This window comes from Phyllostomus hastatus, unplaced genomic scaffold, assembly GCF_019186645.2.
Source record: "Phyllostomus hastatus isolate PE091 unplaced genomic scaffold, TTU_PhHast_1.1 phas_contig_40, whole genome shotgun sequence".
NCBI classification, from domain to species: Eukaryota; Metazoa; Chordata; class Mammalia; order Chiroptera; family Phyllostomidae; genus Phyllostomus; species Phyllostomus hastatus.
In genome coordinates, this window is record NW_025333872.1 from 54,156,234 (window position 1) to 54,182,328 (window position 26,095).

General features: G+C 34.4%; 1 protein-coding gene across 4 annotated transcripts in view; it reads right to left on the bottom strand.

The window, feature by feature from the left end:
- The window catches only part of HACE1 (HECT domain and ankyrin repeat containing E3 ubiquitin protein ligase 1), a 91,032-nt gene that overhangs the window by 25,539 nt on the left and 39,398 nt on the right, over positions 1 to 26,095 (bottom strand). For 2 of the 4 annotated variants that reach the window (XM_045843398.1, XM_045843400.1), the window contains 9 exons: positions 25,710 to 25,816; positions 17,953 to 18,103; positions 11,269 to 11,603; positions 10,092 to 10,160; positions 9,785 to 9,872; positions 4,772 to 4,883; positions 4,578 to 4,675; positions 4,308 to 4,395; positions 111 to 260 (listed from right to left, as the gene is read on the bottom strand). In XM_045843398.1, the coding sequence (XP_045699354.1) occupies positions 111 to 260; positions 4,308 to 4,395; positions 4,578 to 4,675; positions 4,772 to 4,883; positions 9,785 to 9,872; positions 10,092 to 10,160; positions 11,269 to 11,603; positions 17,953 to 18,103; positions 25,710 to 25,816 (1,198 nt within the window). Of the gene's footprint in view, positions 1 to 110; positions 261 to 4,307; positions 4,396 to 4,577; positions 4,676 to 4,771; positions 4,884 to 9,784; positions 9,873 to 10,091; positions 10,161 to 11,268; positions 11,604 to 17,856; positions 18,104 to 25,709; positions 25,817 to 26,095 lie in introns of all 4 variants that reach the window. The other 2 variants (XM_045843397.1, XM_045843399.1) reach the window with 1 other exon arrangement.

Genomic DNA, 26,095 nt, shown 5'->3' on the forward strand with positions numbered 1-26,095 from the left:
ATAATAATGATCTTGTCCAAAATGCCATTACTTACCAAATTAGATTTCCCTAAAAACTTTAAGAAAAACACTTTAAGTAAATGTCTATGGAAATAATCTTACAGCCATACCAAGAATGTGCTTGTAGAATGATCTTGTGAAGTAAATGTTGACTAGCTGCCTGTGGTTCAATGCTAATCCCAAGATCTGTCCAGCAAACCGGAAATAGTTCAGGTGATCGGGATTTACATAGGAGTTGCTATTAGGCTGAAAAGTTGTTCCTATTAAAATACAAAATAATTTACTTAAAAAACCTATAAGCAGAAGAGAGATCATTTTAATGCAGATAAATCAGTTCATACAAAACTTCAGCAAAACTGAAGCTACCTATAAACTTCCACAGGAATGCTCTTTGTGGACTATATAATTGGCAGTGGAACTTGAGGTACAAAAGATGACCATTAACTCACACACGTGTCACAGCAAGTCTTTGTACAGAGAAAATTTTAGAATACTTTTAACTGTACTTTTAACTGTTGTAATTGGAAGATTTGTCAGAGAGGCCCCGGAAATAATATATTAAAAGATCTCTCTCTCTCTCTCACACACACACACACACACACACTCTCACACACACGCAGTGCTGTCATAAGCAGTATGGGGAAATAGCTACTGGGCTGTGAATTCAGGCATTCTACTGTCCTTCAGGCCCAGAACAGTAAATATTTACTACTTTTTGCTTCTTACAGAACAGAGCACTACAAGAGAATATCTAAAAATTTTAAATGTACAACTGTTCTTAAGTGACAGATCAAATCAATGAACTTGATACCGTTTAACAATTATCAGAAAATCACCAAAGTCCACAAGTCAACCAATTCATCCTCATGGCAAATAATCAATTAAGTACAATACCACTGAGGTGTAAAAGTAAAAATGGCAAGGGCAATAGTTATCAATTACTGTCACAATCTACAGCAATGGAGTATATGACTCCACTTATATGAAAAAAGTCTGGAAACAGATAGTGGTGATGGTTATACAACATTGTAAATGTAGTTACTGCCACTGAATTATAACACTTTAATATGGTTAAAATGGTCAATTTTACTTTATCACAATAAAAACATCTCAAAGAGCTCTGGCTGGTGTGGCTCAATGGATTGAGCACCCACCTGAAAACTAAAAGGTCACCAGTTCGATTCCCAGTCAGGGCACATGCCCAGGTTGCAAGACAGGTCCCCAGTTGGGGGCTTGCAAGAAGCAATCAATCAACATCTTTCACACTGATGTTCTATCTCTTTCTCCCTTCCCCTGTCTCTAAAAATAAGTAAAATCTTTAAAAAATTAAAAAATAACAAAGTCTCAAAGAAATCTAGTGCAATGGATAAATCTAATACCAAAATCTCAACTTTAAATAACCCTCCCTCCCTCCCTACTCTTTTGTGATAATCACTAACTTCTCTCATCATTCAACAAATATTTATTGAGTTCATGCTACTTACTACTCTTCTAGGCACCCGGGCTAAAAGAAAGAATAACTGATAAATCTAATGAAATGGCATCCAAGAAAAATAAAGGAAAAATAAAGAAGTACTGGAGAGTGAAATGTTTGGTCATTTAGTATATATATTTTGACAATAATTCCCTTTATTCTTCATTGGTCTTTGATTTATTAGAATCGGCACTGGACTAAATTGCCATGACAAATTTACTTAGATATAAGGTACAAATTTGGAAGCTTATGGATGAATGATTTAGAAGAGCCACATAAAGCTATTTATTCACCTTTTGAGAATCATTCCCAGTCATAATGTAAGACTGGATATTAAAAGTCAAAGCAAAGTTCTGTGAGATGAAGAAAAACTTCAAAGATAAACCTACCATAATTTCAAAAAATATAGTATTCTGAGAATAATCACAAATATCTTTTACCTATTAAAAATAGTGAGTGCTTAGGGTAACTGATGAACCAGCAAAGACTTTTGATAACTCAACTTTACCCCCAGGGCTGTGTATAATTCCTTCCCTAAGTACTTCTGGGAAGCCTGGGTTAGTAAAAAGAATAGATATGGAGACATAAAAAAAATGAAACAAATAGGAAAAATATTCAGGGAACAAATAATAGTTTTTAACTTGAAAACTAGTAAAAACAATATAAATTTTATGTTATGTTTTAAGTGCAAAATAAGAGTAACTGTAATATTCCCAGCTATTTTCATCACTTCAGAAAAACTGTATTTCACAGAACAGTAACAATAACATCTAATAGTTATGTCCGCTTTCTATGTGCCAGGTACTAGGCCAATCATTTTTTACACAACAGCCAATTGATTCTCACTCACTACATTATAAAACATTGGTCGTCACCATTTCAAATCAGCAAATTGAGATCCAGAAAGGTTACATTTACTGACCCAAGATCATAGCATGAGGAGAGGCAGAGCCATCATTCACATCAGTGTAACAACAAAGGCCAAACAGCCACTATACTACATCACTTCTCAAATGTATCTTAATTTAGAGAAATTATTATAGAAGTTAGATCTAATTAAACATTTCCCACATTTAGAAACTGTTAGTTCTTAAATGTAATTCTCTTCATGTCAACTACACATAAGAATGATTTCATGTAGATCAGGGGTGTCAAAGTCATTTGCACCAGGGGCCACATGAGCCTCAAGGTTGTCTTCAAAGAGCTGAACGTAATTTTAGGACTAAAATAAATGTAACAACTCCTTAACTAGGGGGCAAGGAGCTGGGCACTGCTGCCAGTGAGAAACAAGGCACCGGGCCAGATAAAACAAAGTGGAGGGCCGGACTCGGCCCTCAGGTCTTATGTTTGCCATCAGTGACCTAGATTTTAATGTGTTAATACTATGACCCTAAAGAAAATACTCACATAGCTTACACACAGGACAACTCACAATCTTTATAGTCTATGTGCTTCAGTATATGCTTTGCTATAAATTTGTAGCATAAGGAAGTACCTCATCTAATGACTTTACATCAAATCTGTTTTTCAGGTATGGAATTAACTAGACTCAGAATAAAGGGCTGTAAAGAAAAGAAAGAAATCTAAAATACAATGTTTTAATGCTAAATCTTACATCAAAAACTAGGCCTAACTAACTAAACTCAGTGTCCCATCAATCTTGTCAAATTCAACAAATCCATTTCATAGCAAAGAGTTAAAGGTAACAGGGTGTAAGCTGGCAGTCCCATATTCCTAAATAATTTCAAATATACCAGGCATATCTGAGGAGCCCGTCACACAGATAAACATCCACAGCTACCTAGCATCACTGCAGCCCACCCCTGCTTGCCTCTCCCAGAATCGTTCTTCTTATTCAAAGGAGATTTGCTGCTCATTTGGTTGGATGCAATCAGGAACTACAATTAATGAAGCACTCTTATTCTTATTTTAAAAATTTAAACACTGGGAAAGAAAACATTTTCAGGAAATAAAAGCAACGGTACACAGCATTTAGAAACTGAAATCCTACCTTCCCTTGGATGTCTCTATTAAGTTACAAAACTCTCCACTATACCTCACACCAATAAGGCAGTATTAACCAATTCCATTTAGCCTACAATATAAAATTACAATTCTGTAGGTCAACAGCACCATTTCAACAGAGGTTTTCATCTGTAATATATGGTTAAATTAGAGCTTTTAAAAAACAATGTAATCTTAATTGTATTTCTTTTCCATTACCATTTAGTCCCCTTATACTTCCCTCCCCCCAGCAGTAAGAGCTTTTTAGTTGTAAGGTCTTGATATTTCAAAAAGACTGAAAACTAAGTTACTATTCATAAACAGACTTTAAGTTAAGATTTGACACCATATCTCTAGACTGTCTTTTTATGAACAATAAATTTTGAGACCTGGAAGCTCAAATAGGCCTAGCAAATTTTAATTTCTCCAAATAAGGCTTTACATTATTTTTAAGTCCATCTACTATCACTATTTCACTAAAGGAAATTTTAATTCAAGAAAGGTAGACTAAAGGACAATCCTTAAAGTAAATAAATTTAGTTTTAGTTTACAAATGACTAATGAAAAGTTTCTTGGGTACCAGCACTAGTATCCAAGACAAGCATCTGAGAATCAAGTGTTTAAAGGAAAGTCTGGTAGACTGAGTCAGTCTCCACTCATAATTGTGTTAACGTAGACAAACATTCTGAATTTCAGTTGTCTCTTCTATCAAATGGGAATACTCCACCTATTTCATAGGGCTACTATGAGAATCAATGAATAAAATACACTGAAGTAGTATGAAAATGTGAGAAGCCACAGAAAAAGTCATCTAAACTGTACAACTTACCGTCAGCTGACTGGGTAAACAGTGCATAATCAGGATTGACTATCTCATTAGACAGAATATCAAACCACTCACGCACAACACCTTGACCCTGAGTTCAAGAAAATAAAATTAAGTATCAAAGGAAGTATATAAAATGGGGACATTTTTTATAAATAATAAAATTAAAATCATATTAAATTTCTTCCATTATTGATTAAATATCAAATTTTATTCAGGTGCATTCCAACCTTTTACATGCAGTGATATTCACAGCACTTATCTCATACCCACCATGCCTTCTTCTCCATGGAACCGCACAGCAATTCCCTGCTTTAGCTTTGCACAGTTTGCTTTTGACACAACTTCACAGCTACTCCTAAAAATAGAATCTAAATATGTAGCATTGATTAATTTCACATATTAAAACTTACAATAATTAGTATTTTGTGCCTCACATACACGTCCATTTTCTCTGTTACACATACCTCTGTGGACCAGCAGGATATCACTTTCATTCACTGGCCTGTGCACCATGTCTGAATCTGGTTGTCCTGAGTGCAAATGCTCGTAGAACCACTCACAGCGATCTTTAAATGGCTACCCCAACAAATAACGGTATAATATGTTAGCAGTATTCCAGTCACCTCTTAAATTTACTAACTAGCATGCTAAATGCCCCTTCTACAAATAATCACCCTCAGACATTTGTTTATAATAAGAGGTTCTAGATAATGTCCTGCCATTTCAGCAACTACTCACAAAAAGGCAGAGCTCAGCTGAAATACTTTGACTATCTAGGGAGTGTGTTTTTTAAAATTCCCTACATTTTCAACAGAGAAGACTTTATAAATTAAAAGGTTATATCCAAGAACTTAATGTCATATGTATAGTTAAACACACTTACTCTCAATTTCTTTTGACCCTAACAAGGCTTATAAAAATAAAACTTTTTTCAGAAAAATTATGTCACATGTTCCATTTAATTTTTCATGAAAATAACCTTTTCACCTAAATTTACTTAGTTTTATCTTTTGAATATATGCAGCAACCAAAACAGAATTTGTAAGCTTCTTCTTTCCTTCCTCCTTCCCTTCTTCCACCCTAAGAATTAAAGAATAAGATCTCTTAAGCAGAAATGTCTCTACATATTGTTAATTTGCCAGATATGCAAATGCAGGTGATTTGCAATTTTTTTATGATTATTCAGAAAGAACTGCTGAATACCCAGCATGTGCCAACACTGCAGGTAACCTAAGAGCTGTAAACATCTCAATTTGCTAAAAACTGTTTAATACAGTTAAAGAGATGAGACTAGCATGAGAATAATACCATACATAAACAATATTAAGTTCTACACAATGAAGTGCAAATTACAGTATATTAAGAATTTAGAGGAATTAAGAATACTCTCAGAACTTGAGTTTTTCCACCTGTAAAATAGGGAAAATACTTCTAGGGCTTTTGAGAATTAAGTAAAACAATGCAAATATAGAGCATAATAATTATAATAATAAATTAGCTAATGTTTATTAAAGCACCTATAAGCCAGGTACCATTCGAAGCACTTTATATGCATTTTCACATATCCTTACAACATTCTGAGGAAAGAGACTCTTATTACACCCATTTCACAGAAGAAAAAATGTAACACCACGGTTAACTTTTAGAAATACTCAACACCCAGAATGCTCAATAAAGAGGTATTGCTCTTATTATCACTCATAACGATGTTAAAATTATTGTGAATACATATTTAAAATGACAGTAAACATCCTTGCCATTATCAGATATTAAATATTAAACTACTGATATATCCTTTATCTGTAAAATGTGAACCAAGAAATAAAAGTGGCAATTTTTAAAAGTAATTCAAAAGGAACATTAAACGGTACAAAATGCTAGTAAAAGCTAGTAAGATGTGTGTAAGATCAAAACATCCACATACATATACACACACCTGAAGCCAAAAGGCAGATTTTTATGTGTAAACTTTCTGAGCACCTGCACTTCCATAAAATAATTCACAAAACAAGACTGTTACAGCAATACAAAATGTTTCTCCCTTTAACTAGAGGCCACCTGAAAACCACCAACAGAACAAGAAGTCAATCCCTAAGAAGATACTCTAATTGGTATTTTTGTTTTTAATTGGTATTTTTTTCCTTTGGAACAGCCTCCGAGTTACAAAAAAATTTTCTTCTTTCCCTTTCTTTCTTTTTCTTTCTTTCTCTCTCTCTCTCTCTCTCTCTCTCTCTCTCTCTCTCTCTCTCTCTCTTTATTTATTTATTTATTTATTTATTTTGAGAGAGAGGGGGAGGGAGGGAGAAAGAAGAGAAATATCAATGTGTGGTTGCCAGTCACTTGGCCCCCACTGGGAACCTGTCCCACAACCCAGGCATGTGCCCTGGCTGGGAGTCGAACTGGCGACCCTTTGGTTTGCAGCCCACACTCAATCCACTGAACTACACCAGCCAGGGTGTAGATTTCTAAATATAGTAGAATACAAAGTATTTCTTCTCCCTGGCGTTAATGTAAGTTGCCAACAAGATGTCCAGTTATCCCTAAACCTTCAGTGTGTAGTTCCTACAAATAAGAGAATTCTTCTACATAACCAGAAAACAACCATCAAAGTCAGAAAATTAACACGGATGCATTACTATACCTAATCCTTAGACCCAATGCAAGTTTTGCCAGTTTCCTAACAATGTCCTTTATTTATAGCACAATGACTCGTGAATTGTATTTAGTTGTCTGTCTCATTTTGGTACGAGTTCTTCAGTGTTTTCTTAATTTTCATGACCTCAATATTTTTAAAGATTGCAGGTCAGTGTTTTGTTAGAATGTCCCAATTGGAGTTAAGTCTGATGTTTTCTCCTGATTAAATTTAGTGTGTGCATCTTTGGCAGGAATATTAAAGAAGCGATACCATATTCTTTCTCCATGCATCTTATCAGCTGGCATGCCGATATTGTCTGCTTTGATCACTGCCAAATGTATCCACTTTAAAGTTCTTTTGCTTCTAAATCTTTGTAATCAGTAAGTATTCCACACAGAGATAGTTTGAAATAATAAATATATAACACACATCATCAAACTTTCCATTTATTCATTATTTTCAATATAGACTCATAATTTAATTTCATTTATAGTATTTTATCATTATTATTTATTTTGAGGTGAGATTGTTTCAGATTTGTCTAGTGGACTCATTCAAACTGGTTCTGGGTCATTTTTAGTATAACATAATTATTTAAACAACTTTCCTGCACAATAAGAAGGCCAGGCTCATCTGTACTTTCCCTGACCTGGCCCTACAGTTAGCCATTTCTCCAGTGAGTCGGGTTTTTTGAGAATGCTATTTAAAGACCAAGAACTGAGTGCCAAGATTGCTATACCTATCTACATTAAAAAGTAAGTTCACACTGCTATCTCCAATTACAATCCAACAATGCATGGTTCATTCTATGTTCCTCTGTCTTATAACTCCTTTCTCCAACAATGAGAAACAGCTTCCGTAATCTTTACTTATTTGATCAACCTGTATATAACCATTGTATATACCTGTATATATCCCATGAGTGCTAGCATGAATGCTTCATTGCATGGATACCCTCCACCATACTTGGGCTTTGTCAACCTACTCTGAGCAACTGTCACTACCCGCCTCATGGGACATCCTCCACATGCCACCTCAACTCACACTGTCTGTGCTGAGCCCCTCTTCTACAGACACCCTCCTTTCCACGCCCAAGCTCCAAACCCCACAATGGAACAACATAATGCTTGTGGATACTTCCCTCACCCTGGTCAAAAAGGTACATATGGTGGAGAGCTGATGCAGATGCTTTTGGACTGAATTTTTTGGGAAGGGAAGAGAAAAAGGAAGTGAAAAGCAGAGCCAGTATTAAAAAAAAGCAAACTATCCCTTTCAAAAACTGAGCTTCTTTCACCCATAATCTCATTTGCACTAGAATGAAGTCACAATGTAGGTTAAAAAAATAAACTTGAGAACCAGACAAACTTTTAAATTCTGGTTCTCCCACTTAGTAGCTGAATGACTTAACTTACTTAACCTCTTCAGCTTCAGTAACAGTATCCAGTTCACATGATTTCTGTGGCAATAAAATAATCCACATAAAGCATTCAATAAATGTAACTTATTATTAGTATGTTCTCTTTTACATTATAATGATGAAATAGATGTCAAAGGGTACCTATGTACTTGTGTATAGTTTTATAAGATTAGTTCTTAGCTTTCTTTAACTGCTGAAAGAATCAGTGTCCCTAAAGACATTTTAAAGCTTACATTTTAAATACTTACAGTATTTATCCTATGACTACTATCCAAACCATAGCCTACAGTCTATCCTACACTTCTGACAACAGTTTCCTAGAATTTTGCCAGGATCATGTCATTCTCCTAAAGCAGAGTGAGCAGTGGCTCCTGTCACCCTGGCAAACAAAGATTCTTTAATCTGGCAATCAAGGCTTAAGGCACAATGACCCAAATCTGCCTTTCCAGAATTATATCACATTCTTCACTTACTCAAAATTTCTGCTTCAACCACTGTAGTTTTATACACTTTTCTACCTACATGTTCATATCTTGGCTAGAATGTTCATCTTCCCCATTTACTCTCATCAACATTTTGCATGTTTTTCAAGGTCCAGTGTAAAATCTACCTCCTCTTTGAAATTTCCCTTGACTATAGCACCCAGAAACAAGTGCTTTATCCTATAAACTTCTACAGAGCTAGGTAATATTATAATTACTATCTTATAGGTACATTAATCATCTCCCCTGCTAGACTGAATTAAGATCCTGTTGGAAAAAGGATATATTTCTTCTACCTCTAAAACAACTGCCATAAATTGAACAGATAATGCCAGTCACTGCTTAAAACTTACTCTTTACAAGAGTTTTACAAGGTTTATCTCTATTTTACAAAAGAAACCAAAACTCAAGGATGCTGGAAATATGCTCAAAGTCACATAGTTGTTAAGTAGAAAGTTTTTCCTAACATGTTTCATGCAAAATGAAATATGTGGAATGAACCCTGGCAGGGGGAAGGTTCTCAGGTCAAAGTTTAGAGGGCTAACAAAGTTTAATCACTGTATTTAGAAAAGGGCTTCTCAAAATCTTTAACAAGGTACTGATAAACTTTATAAATCTCCAACAGGGCATATTTCCCAAGTGTATTTAGGGGTAAAATCCTTGTCTCAAGGACCACTCATTCCAGGAGATGTGGCAACGTGTTCTGTTGTCCTTGAACAGCCTTTGTACATAGCAGGACCTCAATACACACTTCTTGAAGAAAAAAATTACTCCTCATACTAAAGTAACATGCTAACATAACTCTATATTCTAAAAGAATAAAGTAATTTCACTCTTATTATAGCAGGAAGTGTTGTGTATAATAATTACTTCATTAAACAGTACTCAAATTTAGAAAGTTTTCCTTAGACAGACTAGAAATAAGATTAAGAGAAATTTCTACCTGTGCTTTTATGATGTGCATGAATCTTGACATCAACTCAGGACATTCAAGGAGGAAGTGAAAGTGATCAAATATAATTTTGGGATTTCTAAAAGAAAAACACACTTTGTTTAAGTGGACAGGAAGGATTAAGTGGCATTAACTGAAATACATAGACACTAAAACAGGAGAAGAATACACCTACTATACTTTCACTCATCATGAAGCATTTTTTGAATAGTTTAACAGAAGTAACATTTTTTTCTGTTGAGATGAAAACTATAAGAAAAAACTATAAGGGCAGTCTATGAATCTAAGAAAGCCTTACCTGTTAACAAAGCATTTTAAGACTTCATCGTGTTTGCATACAAATTCAATGAAACGGGGTGAAGTCATTCTGTGAAGGATAAAAAAAAATCAGAATTATAGACAAAAGTTGGTGATATAGCAAATTTGAAAACTCTGTATTGAACTGGACTGGCTCCTAGGCAAAAAAATATTGGGGTTTGGATCATTTTTACAAATTTAAGAAATTAAGCATTCCTGGTCAATCTATAAGATGAAAAAATACATAAGTTTCATTAACAGATAATATTGATATAAACAAATGACATTTTGAAAAACTTAAAATGTTAAGCATCTCTGGTCTATACATTTCAAATACATAATAAAGTGATCCTTACACAAAGTGGCATTCACCATTCTACATGCTAATAACTTACACAATGTTTAGCAAATGTTTTGAACTAATTTTAGATCAGTACAATGACTATCCTAACAAGATCAGAATAGAACCTAAAAAGCAACAAATTACTATTTGTATTTACTGAAATTACAAAAAAGAAGCATTTTTTCATCTATCAGAGAAATAATAAGCATGCAGTGTAAGCCTTCACAGTTGGGTTTTTCTCTTTTTTATAATACAAGTGCCTGATTTAAGTTTTGGTTGCCCAGGCTTCTGCTTCAAAGAGGCATACACTTCAAAGATGGCTATCTTTAATAAACACATTGCCAGCCACCCAACTAGATAAGAGCCAGGCCACCTCCCCCTACTGAGGCTCCCTTGTTTTAGAGATCTTGATTGATTTCAATAACTGACCACTTATGCTACTTGTTTTTTCCCTCTTCCCACACTTTAAATTCCCACTCTTATGTTTTAAATTCACCAATAAAGGGTGAGCACCAGAAACCGCCCCCCATCTTCGACCCCCCAAAAAGCAGGATGCCTGGCCCATGCCCACACCATGTGAGCGCTAGCTGTCTCAGGGGCCATGCTCTCACTCTTGCTCTCTCCCAGCGACCTCGCTGTGTGGCCCCAGGTGTGCCATGTAATTTCCAGACCTTGTAAGTAATAAACCTTTTTTTTTTTTTTTCAAAGTTTCCTGATGGTTATTGCTGAAGGGCGCCTTGCAATCATAATAAGAACCACAAGGGCTGGTCTAGCCACAAGATTGGTTATTGATAGGCTGAGACCTGCACACAAAACAAAGCAGAAACCTTCTTACCCTGGAGGCATCTGACAAGAACAGCACATGTAAAAAGCTTGAATGACAGCACTTAGCCGGTTAGCTGTCATAGAAATAACATCCTGACAGTCTGCACTGGCTTCCTGTTTCCCTCCTGGAGCATCTGGTTTAGATTCCCTGGTGCCAGTGGATAGATTTTCATAGCTCCCAGGTCCTGGAGGTTGAAATGGAGGAATGGAAGTACCATCTTGATCTTGGCCTTTTTGTTTTAGTAAAATAGAAGTGATATCCGTTGAGTCCTTTTTGTTTTTCATCAGTTCTGTAGCTATTAAAACTAGCCATTCATCTAATGAGTGCCAAAGCAACTCAAGGGGCTAAGAGAAAAAGAAAAGATTTTTTTAAATATCATTCTGAAACTCCAGCCAAATAAATAATAAAAGAGAAAATTTACTCTACATGCTTCTATTTTCCCAAGTTAATGTGACAGCAGTGACTATAGGTAATTAACAAAAAGATATGAATGCCATATAAATGACAATTTATTCATTTATAATGAAAACTTAATTTGTATTTATGCATTCCTTGGAATAAAAAGGAAAAACTAAAACCTAACAAAAAATGTATGAGCAATTTTCTTTTAAACATTTTCAAATATTTCATTTTAAACCATTTATTATACACACATATATATAATCCCCTTAACCTTTAGTGTATTAAAGTGCAAACAATTTTCAATTATAGGTCTTTTTTTCAATTAAAAAAATGAGAATTATTAGGGTTTTCCTAAAGAGTCTAATAAACAGCTTAGTTTACTGTACTCTTTTCTTTACATCTAATTTCCTAAAATTTTGAAAATTTATGACAAGAAAATTTAATTATGATATGACATTTAAATATACATACACATATACACATACATGCACATATAGGTATACACATGCTCACCAACACACATACAAAATCATCTCTATTAAACGGTAACTATAAAATACTGACTAGCAAATTCTCAATTCCAAGTAGAGATTAACAGCTTAAAAAAAAAAAGATGGGGAGTAATTAAATTGTTTATTTCTACACTATATAAAATATCCCTTTTGACAGGAATAAAATGTCTTTGGTAAATTAACAGCAAGTAACATTTTATTTTTTAAATATTATGTAACCTCAAATGCTACAACAGGACTAAGTACTATAGACGATGAAACATATACATCATCTCTAACAATGAGCATTTTTACGCAAGCAGAAATATAAATGCCCAGCTATTATTAAATGATCTGCTACTGGAAATCTAATGTACAGCAGCATGACTATAGTTATCAATACTACATCATATAATTGAAAGTTGCTGTGACAGTAAAGCTTTAACGTTCTTACCATAACAAAAACAAAATAGTAATTATGTGAGGTGAAGGATGTATTAACTAACCTTATTGTAGTAAACATTTTGCAATAAACATTTTGCAATATATACATGTTGCAAATATATACTTTTTTATATAAAAAAGTAATATATACTTTTATCTTAAAGTTATACAATATTTATGTCAATTAAATAAGAACCCACTAGAACATTTTTATTTCCTAAATAAAAGTGAACAACTGGCAAGGGGTAATGGTTAAATGGTCCTTCATTCCTACACTATTTTAAATGTTCCTATTGAGAATGATTAACTTTCTGCAAATGAATATAAAAGTTAGCCTTACTTTTTTATTCTTATATGATCACAGAATGCTACAAACTAGATCATGTACTTTGGAAAGACCTACCCTTACATTACTTCAACTAGAAAAAATAATCTTACTTTTAAAGACCACTATGAGAAGAGATTATACAACCATATTTGGAACCTTAGACAGTGTTTACATAACCTATTTTGCCAGAAAATTCATTCCAATTATCTAACAAATCCCTCTGCTACATTTTTAGCCCTTCTTCTGGTGTCCACAACATTCTCTTTCTGAGAATATTTGGCTTAATAAGTTTACAAACAATTAAATCACTCCTGAGTCTTCACTTAAAACATTAAACTAAAAAGCAGAAAACAAAACAAAATGAAAACCCCACTACCATCACCAAAAACCTAATGCACTCACTCAACAAATGTTTAATTAGCACATACTAGGTAAGCAGGTAAGCAAAGACAGAAACTAATTATACCTTTTCTGAGACTGAAATTAGTGCCTCTCCACCACAAGACGATTTTTTCCATGATTAGGCAGAGAGCATGGAAGATTCAGGGTTCCTGAGCTGCTTGTAGGAGGGGGCAAAACAACTGGCTACTATGAACATTGAGATGATACCTTCACTGAAAATGTGTTAATTCTAATCATGACTCAAGTTTGAGCTGACAGTTGCATTTCATGAGCAAAACATTAAACCTGCTGTAAAAGATGAAAAAGAACTTTTTATATCAGCAAAACTATTCAGCTTTCCATGAGAAAATCAAATTCCAAAATAGAAAGAACAGGTGGTAGTGATGTAATCCTGCTTGATACTAAAGAAAAAAGGAATAACTGGTCTCCAAATGAGAAGGGCTAAAACCTAGAAAATCAACACACTGGATGGAAATGAGCCTAAGGCAGGAACTGATACCTGCTCCTCGTGCAGACTAGAGAACTGGGCATGAACCTGTTAACAATCTTGTTTCTCAAAACTGACAATGGGCAAAACTGAAAGGCAAATTTTGAATAATCCAGAAATATCTAAAAATAAACTAGCCCTGACTGGTGTGGCTCAGTGGATTGAGTGCTGGCCTGCAAACCAAAGAGTCACTAGTTCGATTCCCAGTCAGGGCACATGCCTGGGTTGCGGGCCAGGTCCCCAGCAAGAGATGTGCAAGAGACAACCACACATTGATGTTTTTATCCCTCTTTCTCCCTTTCTTCCTCTTTGTCTAAAAAAAAAAAAAGTAAATAAAAGTAAAAATAAACTAGAAAGTTTTCAATACAGGAACACAGCACAAATTTAAAAGAGAATTAGCAAAAAAAGAGAAGTAGTAAGTCATTCCTTCTTAAGCCCTTAGGCATCCCTTAGGCCCTTCTTTTCTCTCTTTCCCACCTTTTTTCCTTCACTCACACAGGCAGTAAAACAAAATCCCAACCTTGAGGTATTTTTACCTAGGGAGTTGTCCCTTTGAAGATCTGTTCAGAAAATTCATTCCTCAACAACCAAAAAGATACTGTGACAATAACTTAAATTTTTAATTGTGATAAGCAGCCACAGACAAAAATTATTATAATAAATTTTTAAAAATAAAACTAAATCATTGCAAACCATATCTATGATGCTTTCTATATCCACAAATAATAAAACCATTAGGTAAGACACAAAGCACTGCACATATCAACTGCTACTGAAAAAATGAGTCAATGACAATGGAAAACATGAGCTGACTTCTTACCACTGTGAAAATACTACTTCATTTCATATTATTTAGTGATTTCACCACAGAATTAAATTCTACCTATAGCAACAATGATGACAATCACAGACAATTTTCAAAACATTTCAAGCTATATTTCAAAGCGGTAACATATAATCCCAAGCCTGTTGAAAACTTAAAGGTTTTTCAAGATCTATGTGCCAAACTGAGCACAAATTTGACGAGAAGCATTACAAACTTAAGTTCATTAACAGAATCTTGAAATCCTGTTTAACTATTCTCAACTTGATAATGTCAAATGCCACAACCAAAAACCTAAGATCTTATAGTTACAAGTTTCTCAATCTTCCTTGGCTTCCAAATTTTCCCAATAATACTTCAATAAAACTGTTAATAGTCATAGCTTACTATTCATAAAAACAGCACATCAAGATTCAGGAATCCTCAATTGTCTTTCCCATGCTCACCCTGCTTCGAAACCTGAACTATCTCCATCTCCTTCAGGTTCTCAGAAGTTCCCAAGGCACTAGATAAAAATCTCTTAACATTGAAAAAAAGCTAGGTGTTCAGATTAATTTATTTAATTTTTTATAAAGATTTTTTTTAATTTTTTAAGGATTTTACTCATTTATTTTTTAGAGAAGGAAGGGAGGGAGAAAGAGAGAGAAACATCAATGTGCGGTTGCTGGGGGCCATGGCCTACAACCCAGGCATGTGGCCCTGACTGGGAATCGAACCTGTGATGCTTTGGTTCGCAGCCCGAGCTCAATCCACTGAGCTACGCCAGCCAGGTTTTTTTTAAAGATTTTATTTATTTACTTTTAGACAGAGGGGAAGGGAGAGAGAAAGAGAAGGAGAGAAAGATCAATGTGTGGTTGCCTCTTGCACACCTCAGGCATGTGCCCTGACTGGGAATCGAACCGGTGACCTTTTGGTTCACAGGCCAGTGCTCAATCCACCGAAACACACCAGCCAGGGCTGTTCCGATTAATTTAAAGAACTCCTAAGATAAATGAGAAAACTAATAACAGGATGTTAGATAATTTCACCTACTAAAAACACATGGCCTATAAACCTACTCATATTAATGGAAAACCCATTAGTTCATCTTAACAGAGTGACATGTTGGAGTACCTAGTTAATGAAATGAAAAGTAGAGATTAATTGCTACCTTAAACAAAATGTGGTAAAAATTAAAACGATATTTCCAATCTAACATCACTATAACTCAGCAATATGTTTAATATTTTCACAACTGGGATCGTCCCACAATGAACAGAAGACCTTATATACACATATGACAATGTAATTTCTATTTTTATCCTGTAAGTGGGAAGGCAGATCATTCTGCCATCCTCTAAAGACTCCACACTTAATTCATAAAATTAGATAGGAAGAGACTAATAAATCCCTTAAGAACAAAACTGTTTTAAAAAATTAGCTAAGTTTTTTAATAAAAATGTTTTAAAGTGACAGATCAAAATTTAAGAGAAAATAAGTGCTGAGAGGCAAAAGCAGTTGTCAATAACAGAAAAAAATAATGCCTTAAAAAAGAAATAAAAATACTAACAAATGAAATAAAAGTATATATACAAATGATATGTGACAATCAAAATAGAGTCTGAATCCCATAAAAGAAAACCTAAAAGCAAAACAGTGATATTCTTTTCTACTCAGTCATATCTGTATTGACTGGGTAGGTAGGAAACTAACATAAGCATTAAATGGATATAGAGAGGCTACTTAGCACATACTTATTTTCTGACATCATTAGTAAAGAGGTGGCACATTTTAGCAAAATTTTAACAAAAAAAAAAAGAATATAAATAATGGTGACCACACCTATACCTGATTTGATTTTTTTGTTAATCATTATAAATAAGTAGAAAGGATGAGTAGAAAAACCAAATCGGGGTAGATTGAGTAACTAACAGTAGGAGCCACACCACAACATGTTAAGAACTCCTCTGTGTAATGTGAATGTTTGAACAATGAAACTCATTTAAAACAACACAGAAAAAACAATGGATCAATAATTTAGATTAGAAGTTTACAAAGACTGTAAGTTATCATTCCTAACTAATGTTCAAGGAAGTGGTATGTGAAAAGCCAAAATTTGAAATACAAGAAGATGCATATCTTCCTTCTTCCAGGAGATGGCACAATAGGGGAAGAGAAAAGAAGGGAGGAAAAAAAAAAAAAAGACTGAAAAGTCTTTCCTACATTGATGACAGAAAGAGAAAACTCAAACAGATGCAGGGATTCTTATACATAGCTTCCAAAAGTGTATCATACCTATTCTAAGCATAAAGAATCTACTAGTGTTGAAATGCTTGCAAACCATTTATTTATTAAGTGTCTCCCAAAAATTTTCCATGTAAGAATCATTTAACATAGCTCATTAATTTAACTTTAATTTTTTACAGACAGTAAAGCTGTCTGTCAATCATAACTAGTTTAGGAGGAAGTGGCACATAAAAGCAATTATATCACTTTTTGGATAGATAACCTGTATTAATACTCAAAAGACTATTTAAAGAAATGTCTTTATGAACCCAAAAGCAAATTTTATACTATAAAAATTTCTTTAATTACCTTTAAAAAAATAACATGGAAAAAAATTATTAAATTACACATTTGTCCCAAATCTGAGTTATATGAAAATATAATGCTATAAAAAAGCATTAGTAATAGAATTACAGCCACATCCATTTTGTTTACTTTATAAAATTATAATTTAGCATGAATAGCAACCCTGCCTTGGGTTTTATATGGAATTATTATTCCAGGGATTCCATCCACAAATATGCTTGTATACGAGAAGCAAAATACATATCTCAATGATTTTTCCTTGAAGTGATACCAGGAGTTAACTGTTGGTAAACCCATTATCTGAAAGTAACCTTATTTTAAAAATATATACATGGATACACACAAAATATATACATGATAATAAATCTAAATAAAACTGAGTATTTTCTTTCCTTCTAAATAAGTATTTTTTAAAAAGCATGGCAGCTGCATATTGCCACCTTAAAAACCTATAAGCCAATAAAAAGTAAATTTAGATTTAAACATTAAATATCTTACCATCAGAATAAAACACTAATGGAATTAAAATTTTACTTGAAAGAGAAATATAAAAGCTCACCAATTAGGACTTGCTGTTGATTAAACAGAGATGAAAGGAGGAAGGTGTGTGCCTAACTTTGAAAGTGATATGGGTATGAACCGAACTTACGTCCTGTGTATGAGGTTTCTGATTAATGAATGCATGCTTTGTCAAATTCATCTCTTTTACGTCTATCTTCATAACAACGTCATATACTTTTCTGACCTTGAACACCTGGCTTCTTGGAGTTTTATTCCCGTTGTAGCCCATGTCGATTCCATTACTGGGAGAGGATGGACCAATTCGAAAGACATGACAAAATATCCTCACAATCCTTAAAAGGCTTTTCATTTGAGCATCATAATTACTAGACAGGCTGAAAATAAAAATATGAACAGATTAGATGTAATAAAGCAAATTATATCTTAAAATACTTTATTTTAAAACATTTCATCAACTGTCCACCTGTTTTATAATATAACAAGTAAAATTCCTTTCCCATTGTGATAGAGAACACTACATTTTAACAGGAAGTTATCAAACATATAAGGTCTGTCCAGAAAAAGTCCAGCCATTATTAATATAATGAGAACAGTTCACTCCACATCAATGTAACCTGGCAGCCAAGGCAAGTGGACTGTAATGCACATGTGTGAACAATGACTACTTTACTGTACTAGTCAGTGGGGGCAGTAGGTGCCACTGAGTGAGCATGTGTACTATGTGGCCATCGCATTCAAAATGAATGAGCAGTAAAGCAACAAATCTGCATCAAATTTTGCAGAATTAAGCTTGAACATTTCTCCACGGAAACTATTCAGATAACTCAGAAGGCTGCAACTATGGGCAACTGGTGATTGGCAGCTTCATCACAACAACATGCCCGTTCATGCCTGTGCAGAGTTTTTTTGGTGAAACATCAAATCACCCAGGTGACTCAGCCCCGCTACAGCCTTTTCCCAAAACTAAAATCACCTTTCAAAGGGAAGCAATTTCAGATCAGTGATGAGATTCAGGAAAATACAACAGGGCAGCTGATGGCAATTGGGAGACTGTGTGAAGTGCCAAAGTACCTACTTTGAAGGGGAATTAGGTGTCATTGTTCTATATACAATGTTTCTGGTATCTTCTTCAATAAATATCTCTATTTTTCATAATATGTGGCTGGATAACTTCTGGAAAGACCTTGTATATTACTTGGATTACATATAAATAAATTACCAATTTTAAGACACCAGAATGTAACCAATGACCAAAGCATAAAATATGAAGAAAATCACCATTGTAGAAAGTAGGTTTCTTGAGATGCCAGCTACAAGGCAGTCTTCAACTTTCACTTCCAAAAGTTTATTCGCATATTAAACTGATTCTTTAGAACTCTGAGAACATTTCACAGAGAAACAATGGTAGAAATGATGGCCTTATGTTCTTAGGCCAACCCATAGTTCAATTGTACAGGCTGATGTGCCCACTATTCAATCCATAACTTCAGTTCCTCTCCCCACCCCAGAATAATAACCAATTTTTCACATATAGAACATTCACAAATTGAATAGCCTTAAAGTTACTACCTCTATTAGGGTGGTTCTCTATATAATGGGTTGTCTTATGAGTCTACATAAATATAAGAAACATATCACACTATTAAAAAAAAGATTCAAATCCAATCAACACTAATCCATATTGACTATAATATAAACTTTCTTTGACAAATCACAAAGCCCTTCAGAATCCCACAGTGCCTGGGGATTGGTCATCATCATAAATATCAATCATTACTCTTCCACAGAGAAACTATAGAGGACAGGCTAAATTTGTATTGGATCTAATGTTTGATATTTTTAAACATTTTATTGGTGGTGTTGTTTAGGGAGTGGTTTTATTTCAAAATCTCTAACATCAGTTATCTTCTGTTACAAAGGCTGCACAAAATCAGAGTAAAGAGTAGCATACACTTTTGGGCAGAATGGTATGATTTTTTATTTTATTTTATTTTAGTCATTGTTCAAGTACAGTTTTCTGCCTTTTATTCCCATTCCAGCCCACCCACCCACCCCTCCCCACCTGCCTCCCATTTCCACCCCCCCCCCCCTAGTTTTTGTCCATTTGTCCTTTAAATTTGTTCCTGTAAATCCTTCCCATTTTCCCCTGAAATTCCCTCTTCTCTCCCCTCTGGTCACTGTCAGACTGTCCTCTATTTCAGTGTCTTTGACTATATTTTGCTTGTTTGTTTGTTTTGTTGTTTAGGATCCTGTTAAAGGTGAGATCATATGGTATTTGTCTTTCACTGCCTGGCTTATTTCACTTGGCACATTGCTTTCCAGCTCCATCCATGCTGTTGCAAAGGGTAGAAGCTCCTTCTTTCTTTCTGCTGCATAGAATTCCATTGTGTAAATGTACCATAGTTTTTTGATCCATTCATTTACTGATAGGCACCTAGGTTGCTTCCAGCACTTAGCTATCGTAAATTGTGCTGCTATGAACATTGGGGTGCAAAGGTTCTTTTGGATTGGTGTTTCAGGGTTCTTAGGATATAGTCCCAGCAGTGAAATTGCTGGGTCAAAAGGTAGATCCATTTTTAGTTTTCTCAGGAAGTTCCACATTGTTTTCCATAGTGGTTGTACCAGTCTGCAGTCCCACCAACAGTGCACCAGGGTCCCCTTTTCTCCACAACCTCTCCAACACTTGTTGTTTGTTGCAATGTTTATGATGGCCATTCTGACCAGTGTAAAGTGGTATCTCATTGTAGTTTTAATTTGCATCTCTCTGATAGCTAGCAATATGGAACACCTTTTCCTATGTCTCTGGAATGGTATGATTATCTTTGTACAAATTTAGTTATCAAAGTGTATCCTCTCTTCCCCTTAGTGTACTTTATCCAGGTCATTAAAATTTTCCTCTATGATACTTTAGGTATCTTTTAACATTAAAAAAAAACAACCCAAGGATTAGTAATATAGAAATAGCAAATACCTACTTCTAAGTATTTCCGTTTGGTGAGTGACAAATTAGAAGTTATTTCCTAGCCCTGGCTGGCGTAGCTCAGTGGATTGAGTGCAGGATGCCAACCAAAGTGTCGCAGGTTCAATTCTCAGTCAGGGTACATGCCTATGTTGCAGGCCACGGCCCCCAGCAACCGCACATTGATGTTTCTTTCTCTCTCTCTCCCTCCCTTCCCTCTCTAAAAATAAATAAATAAAATCTTAAAAAAAAAAACCATGGTAAATAATGTCCCTGGAACTTTGCCATTGTAGTCTTTTATTAAAAAAAAAAGAAGTTATTTCCTATCCCTCTAAATTGACATGGCAGTCAAAATTTCCTGTCATTTTCATGTCAATATTCATGTTGTTTTTAACTCTAAGAATTGTTAAATTGTAAAAAACTGCCAATAAAAATGAGCTGTCAGTTTTAAGTGTTAGTGAAATATTACTGCTACTGACTGGGACATCTACAGCACATTAGGAAAATTTTTTGTTTTAGTAACTTTAAATAAAGTGTGTACAGAATCATTAGTTTTGGTTGAACTAATTTTTACATATTTGACTTTACTAAATATTTTTTAATTTTATATCATAAAACTGTTCAGACATAATAGAAAGGTTGTCTGGTTGACACTATTTCCTTTTTCTATTGTGTTGCAGATCTTCAAAAAATTAAGTACAATGACTCAAATTCTTCTCCACAAGAAAGGTGTGATTTGATTTTCCCCTGCAAAGTTACAACATACATAAATATTTTTTTAAGTACCTGATCTGGAGTTACCTTACAGTAAGAAATATTTCCTTACAATAGAATTTTAAAATCATCAGCTATTAATAGAGCCTAATAATTTTATATTACTTTACCCAGTTTAAGCTTCAAGCCGATGGGTTGGTTTAAAAAAAAAAAACCAATGTCATTTTTCACTTTCCAACCAGTGAAATATCTCTTTTGTATTATGCAAAAAGATTATAAAAATTCAAACCTTACCATATCCTTCCCAGTTGATCATAAAATAATTTCTTTCCAAGCTACCAGGTCTGAATACAAAAGTTCAAAAATCAGTTTCCTAGTGCAAAACCCTGTCAATGTACCTCTCATTTGGTTTTTACATGAGAGTGCACCTCCATTCAATCAGTGTCTTACTTAGCAAAGGCTACAACTTCTCTGTTCATTTGCATATTGTCAACTATCTTTACCTTCAATTTTAAATCTACAGAAAGAAAACTCAATGAAAATGTGCAAAAATGCCCTCAATAAATATTTATTATCTTTATCAAATATTCCTAGATTCAGTTACACAAAAGGCTATTCATTTTTTCCAACAGTGTGCTAAATACCATCTCAATTGTCACTAAATTAATATATATAAATCAGTTTTTTTCTTAATTAAAATTTCTGTTAAAGCAAATGGCCAAAACTACATCACATTGTGGTTTGAGAAACATAAAATGATTCACAAATAAATGAACAAAAGAAAGACAATCTGCAAAAATACCATTAAACATAATACTAAATGACAACTGTAATTTAAAAATTTAAAAAATAAGTTTAAATACCATTAAACATAATTTGGAAGGCTGAAATAATTTGTATTTGAGAATCTCTTAAGAATCTATCTTGGCAGCTGTCAGATAACAGAAAATATATCTAATGGTCTCTGCTCCTAGTTCCTGGCACAGAGCTCCTAAAACCCTTATAATTTTCTGAAGTGATTAGAGTACTAGGAGCATCTTTTGTTCTAATATTTGGTCTTTGGTGTCAATTTGTAACACAGAGTCCTAAATCCCTTGGAATTTCCTGGGTGATAGCAGTGTCTCTTGTTCTTCTGAGGTAATTCTGGGTAGGCTCCGAGATGGAGGCTGGTTACCAAAAAGACCAAGCTATGATTGAAGGTTAGAACTTTCAGACACATCCCCCATTCTCTAGCAGGAAGAGAGGGGCTGGAAATGGTGTTAATGATCAACATGCCTACACGATAAAGCCTCCATAAAGAGCCCAAAAATATAGGACTCAGGGAGCTTCTGGGCTGGTGAACACATCCACGAACCAGGATGGTGATGTATCCCAACTCTGTGGGGAAAAAAGCTCTCCAGGACCATCCCAGACCTTGCCCAAAGTATCTCTATCTGGCTCTTCTTCAGTATCCTTTATCATACCCTTTAATAAATTGGTAACTATGTTCCCCTGAATTTTGTGAGCTATTCCAGGAAATAATCAAATCCGAGGGGGAAGAGGTTATCAGAACCTCCACTCTATAGTCAAGTCGGACAGAAGTTATGGGTAATCTGGATACCTACTACTTTGGGATTGACATCTGAAGGGGGGAGAGTCTCGTAGGACTAAGCCCTTAATCTGTGGGATCTGATGCTATCTTCATGTAGAGAGTGTCTGAATTAATTTAAATTGTAAGACACCCAGATGGTGTTGGAAATTGCTCGATATAGGGAATAAAAGTCCACGTATCTGGTGTCAGAGTGTTGTTTGAGTGTGGTAGTGATATGAGAGTAAAGGACAAACACAGAAAACTGCGTTTTTTCAAAACAGTAACAATATAATAAATTCTAACAATACTAAAAACCAATACTCACTATTGATCCCAACAAAGTGGTTTATACAGGCCAAAGAAGGCCATAATAACAGATTCTGGAACAGTAGCACGGTAGTGGCAAGACAGTACAGTTTAGCAAAATAACTTTAAGACCTGTACTGGCTATAGATTCCTTTTTCCTAATCTGTTTCTCCTGTTCCACTCATCTCCTATGCTGCTTTTTTTTTCTTCTGTTAAAATGTATTTTTTAATTATATTTTATTCATTATGCTATTAGTTATCCCAACTTTTCTCCTTTGCCCCCCTCAACCCAGCACTCCCCAGATAATCCCCCACCATTGTTCATGATCATGTGACAAGCATGTACGCTCTCTGGCTACTCCCTTTCATATACTGTACTTTACATCCCCATAGCTATTCTGTAACTACCTATTAGTACTTCTTAATCCCCTCACACCTTTACCTATTCCCCCATACCACCTCTCCCATCTGGCAAACATCAAAACACTCTCTGTACCTATGATTCTGTCTCTGTTCTTGTTTGCTTAGTTTGGTTTTTAAGTTCAACTATTGATAGATAAGTATTTTTTGCCATTTTATTGTTCATAGTTTTGATCTCTTTTTCTTAAAGAAGTTCATTTAACATTTTATGTAACAATGGTTTGGTGATGGTGAATTCCTTTAGTTTTTTCTTGTCTGGGAAGCTCTTTATCTGCCCTTTGATTCTGAATGATACCTTTGCTGGTTAGAGCAAGCTTGGCTGTACGTCCCTACTCTTCATGACTTTGAGTATTTCTTGCCAATCCCTTCTAGCCTGAAAAGTTTCTTTGGAGAAATAGGCTGATAGTTTTATGGGAACTCCCCTGTAGGTAACTAACTGCTTACCTCTTGATGCTTTTAAGATTCTCTTTTTAGCCCTGGCTGGTGTGGCTCAGTGGATTGAGTGCCGGCCTGGGAACCAAAAGGTCACCAGTTCGATTCCTAGTCAGGGCACATGCCTGGGTTGCAGGCCAGGTTCCCAGTAGGGGGCGCACAAGAGGCAACCACACATTGATGTGTCTCTCTTTCTCCTTCCCTTCCTCTCTCTCTAAAAATAAATAAATAAAAATCTTTTTAAAAAATAAGTTTTAGGCAGATGGTAAAGGGCAACTTGGAAAAGTTATTATACTTGCCGAGGCACACAATAAATAGTAATGTCTGGCTTTACACCTGAGTGTGGTATAAATGCTTTCATTTAGTATGTCTAAATCTCAGAAAGTCCACATTAAATAAATGGATTAGTGGAAATAACTAAATAAAAAGTGTGCATTATTTTGAGGTGGAATTCAACGACTCTTACAGAGTCTAAAGTAGTCTCAGTCTATATGTGGATTAATAGAAATAACTAAATAAAAGGAAAGCATTATGTCAAGGTGGAATTCAATGACTCTTAGAGTCGAAAGTAGTTTTCAGTAGTAGTTTTAAAACTACTGACAAAATATTTAAATGGCTAAAAGAATAAAAGAAGGTGACATTGGCACCATGAAGTATAAAGGACTTGGCAAAGACTCTTCTAAGTAAATGATACAGAATGTAATTCTGGTCTGAAGTATATGAAAAGTCTGAAGGTAGACAGGAAAAAAAAGGGCTAACATAATAGATTTGATAGTGTGGCTGTTTTATACAACAGAAACAGCACAAAGTTAGAAGGAAGAAGTCCAGTCGCAACTCACAGAAGTAAGAGAAGACCATGATCTATTAATACTGTCAATGTATTAAGAACAGAAATAAAAAGACTATTACAAGATGGAAAAAATCCAAATTAAAAGTGGGCCAAATCTGAAGCTACAAAGTAACACATTAACCATTTCTAAATGGCTGTTTATTCCTAATTGAAGTGACTAACCACATACAAAGAAACATAGTTGCAAGGAGATGTAATATATTAATGCAAATATTATAAAGGCATTAACTGCATGGACTTAGAGATGAGCTATTAAAACCATGTAATTTTTTGAAAGAATAAAAAAATTGAAAAGAGGGAGAGCTCAAGGAGAAAATTTTATTATGAATCATTAGGGGTTACTGATAGATAGAACTAATAAGCAGCTTATACCCAGTTCTGTACATTAGTGACCAAGATTCCTAAACTAATATCTTGACTCCTCTTTAGACATATTTTACTTACATGATTGTTCCAAATAATCATTTTATAAACTTCTAGACACATATGCCCAAACTAGTCTCTAGTTTTAGCCTCTTTAGGGAAACTAAAGTCTCCTCACCTGAGGAACAAATGTGATTGTACTGATCCTTTAAAACAAAAATACAATGACGTGTTGGCAAATTTTTAGAATCTCTTACCACTGGCAAAAGGTATACAACAAAATAAACTCTTCCCAGAAAAGCCTAAAAGAGACAAAGCTAAGAGATACTGCTACCTGTTGATCTGTTTATATTTTAAAACACTTACCTAAGCAGTTTATGACCATTTGTTGTGGCAACTTCAGCAAGGCTTGTTAAAATCTTCAAGTACTGGCTTTCACTTTGCTGAGACAAATGTTCTAGAACTTGCCGTAACTAAATATTTTACAAATTAAAAATGTGATTATAAAATAATCCATTAAACTTTATCAAAAAATTAAGTACCAATAAGTATCCCAAAGCCAATTAGATGAAATCAAACCCTTTACAGTCATTTTGCCTTGCATAAATTCAAAACCTAATATAGAGAATAAAATGATATATAATCTTTGTTCAAAGTCACCAAGGAAGCAAAAAAATATATAATTAAAACAGATATCACCAAGATTATTTATAGAAATTTAATTCTAAAATTTAAGGAAAATTTAAATGCTA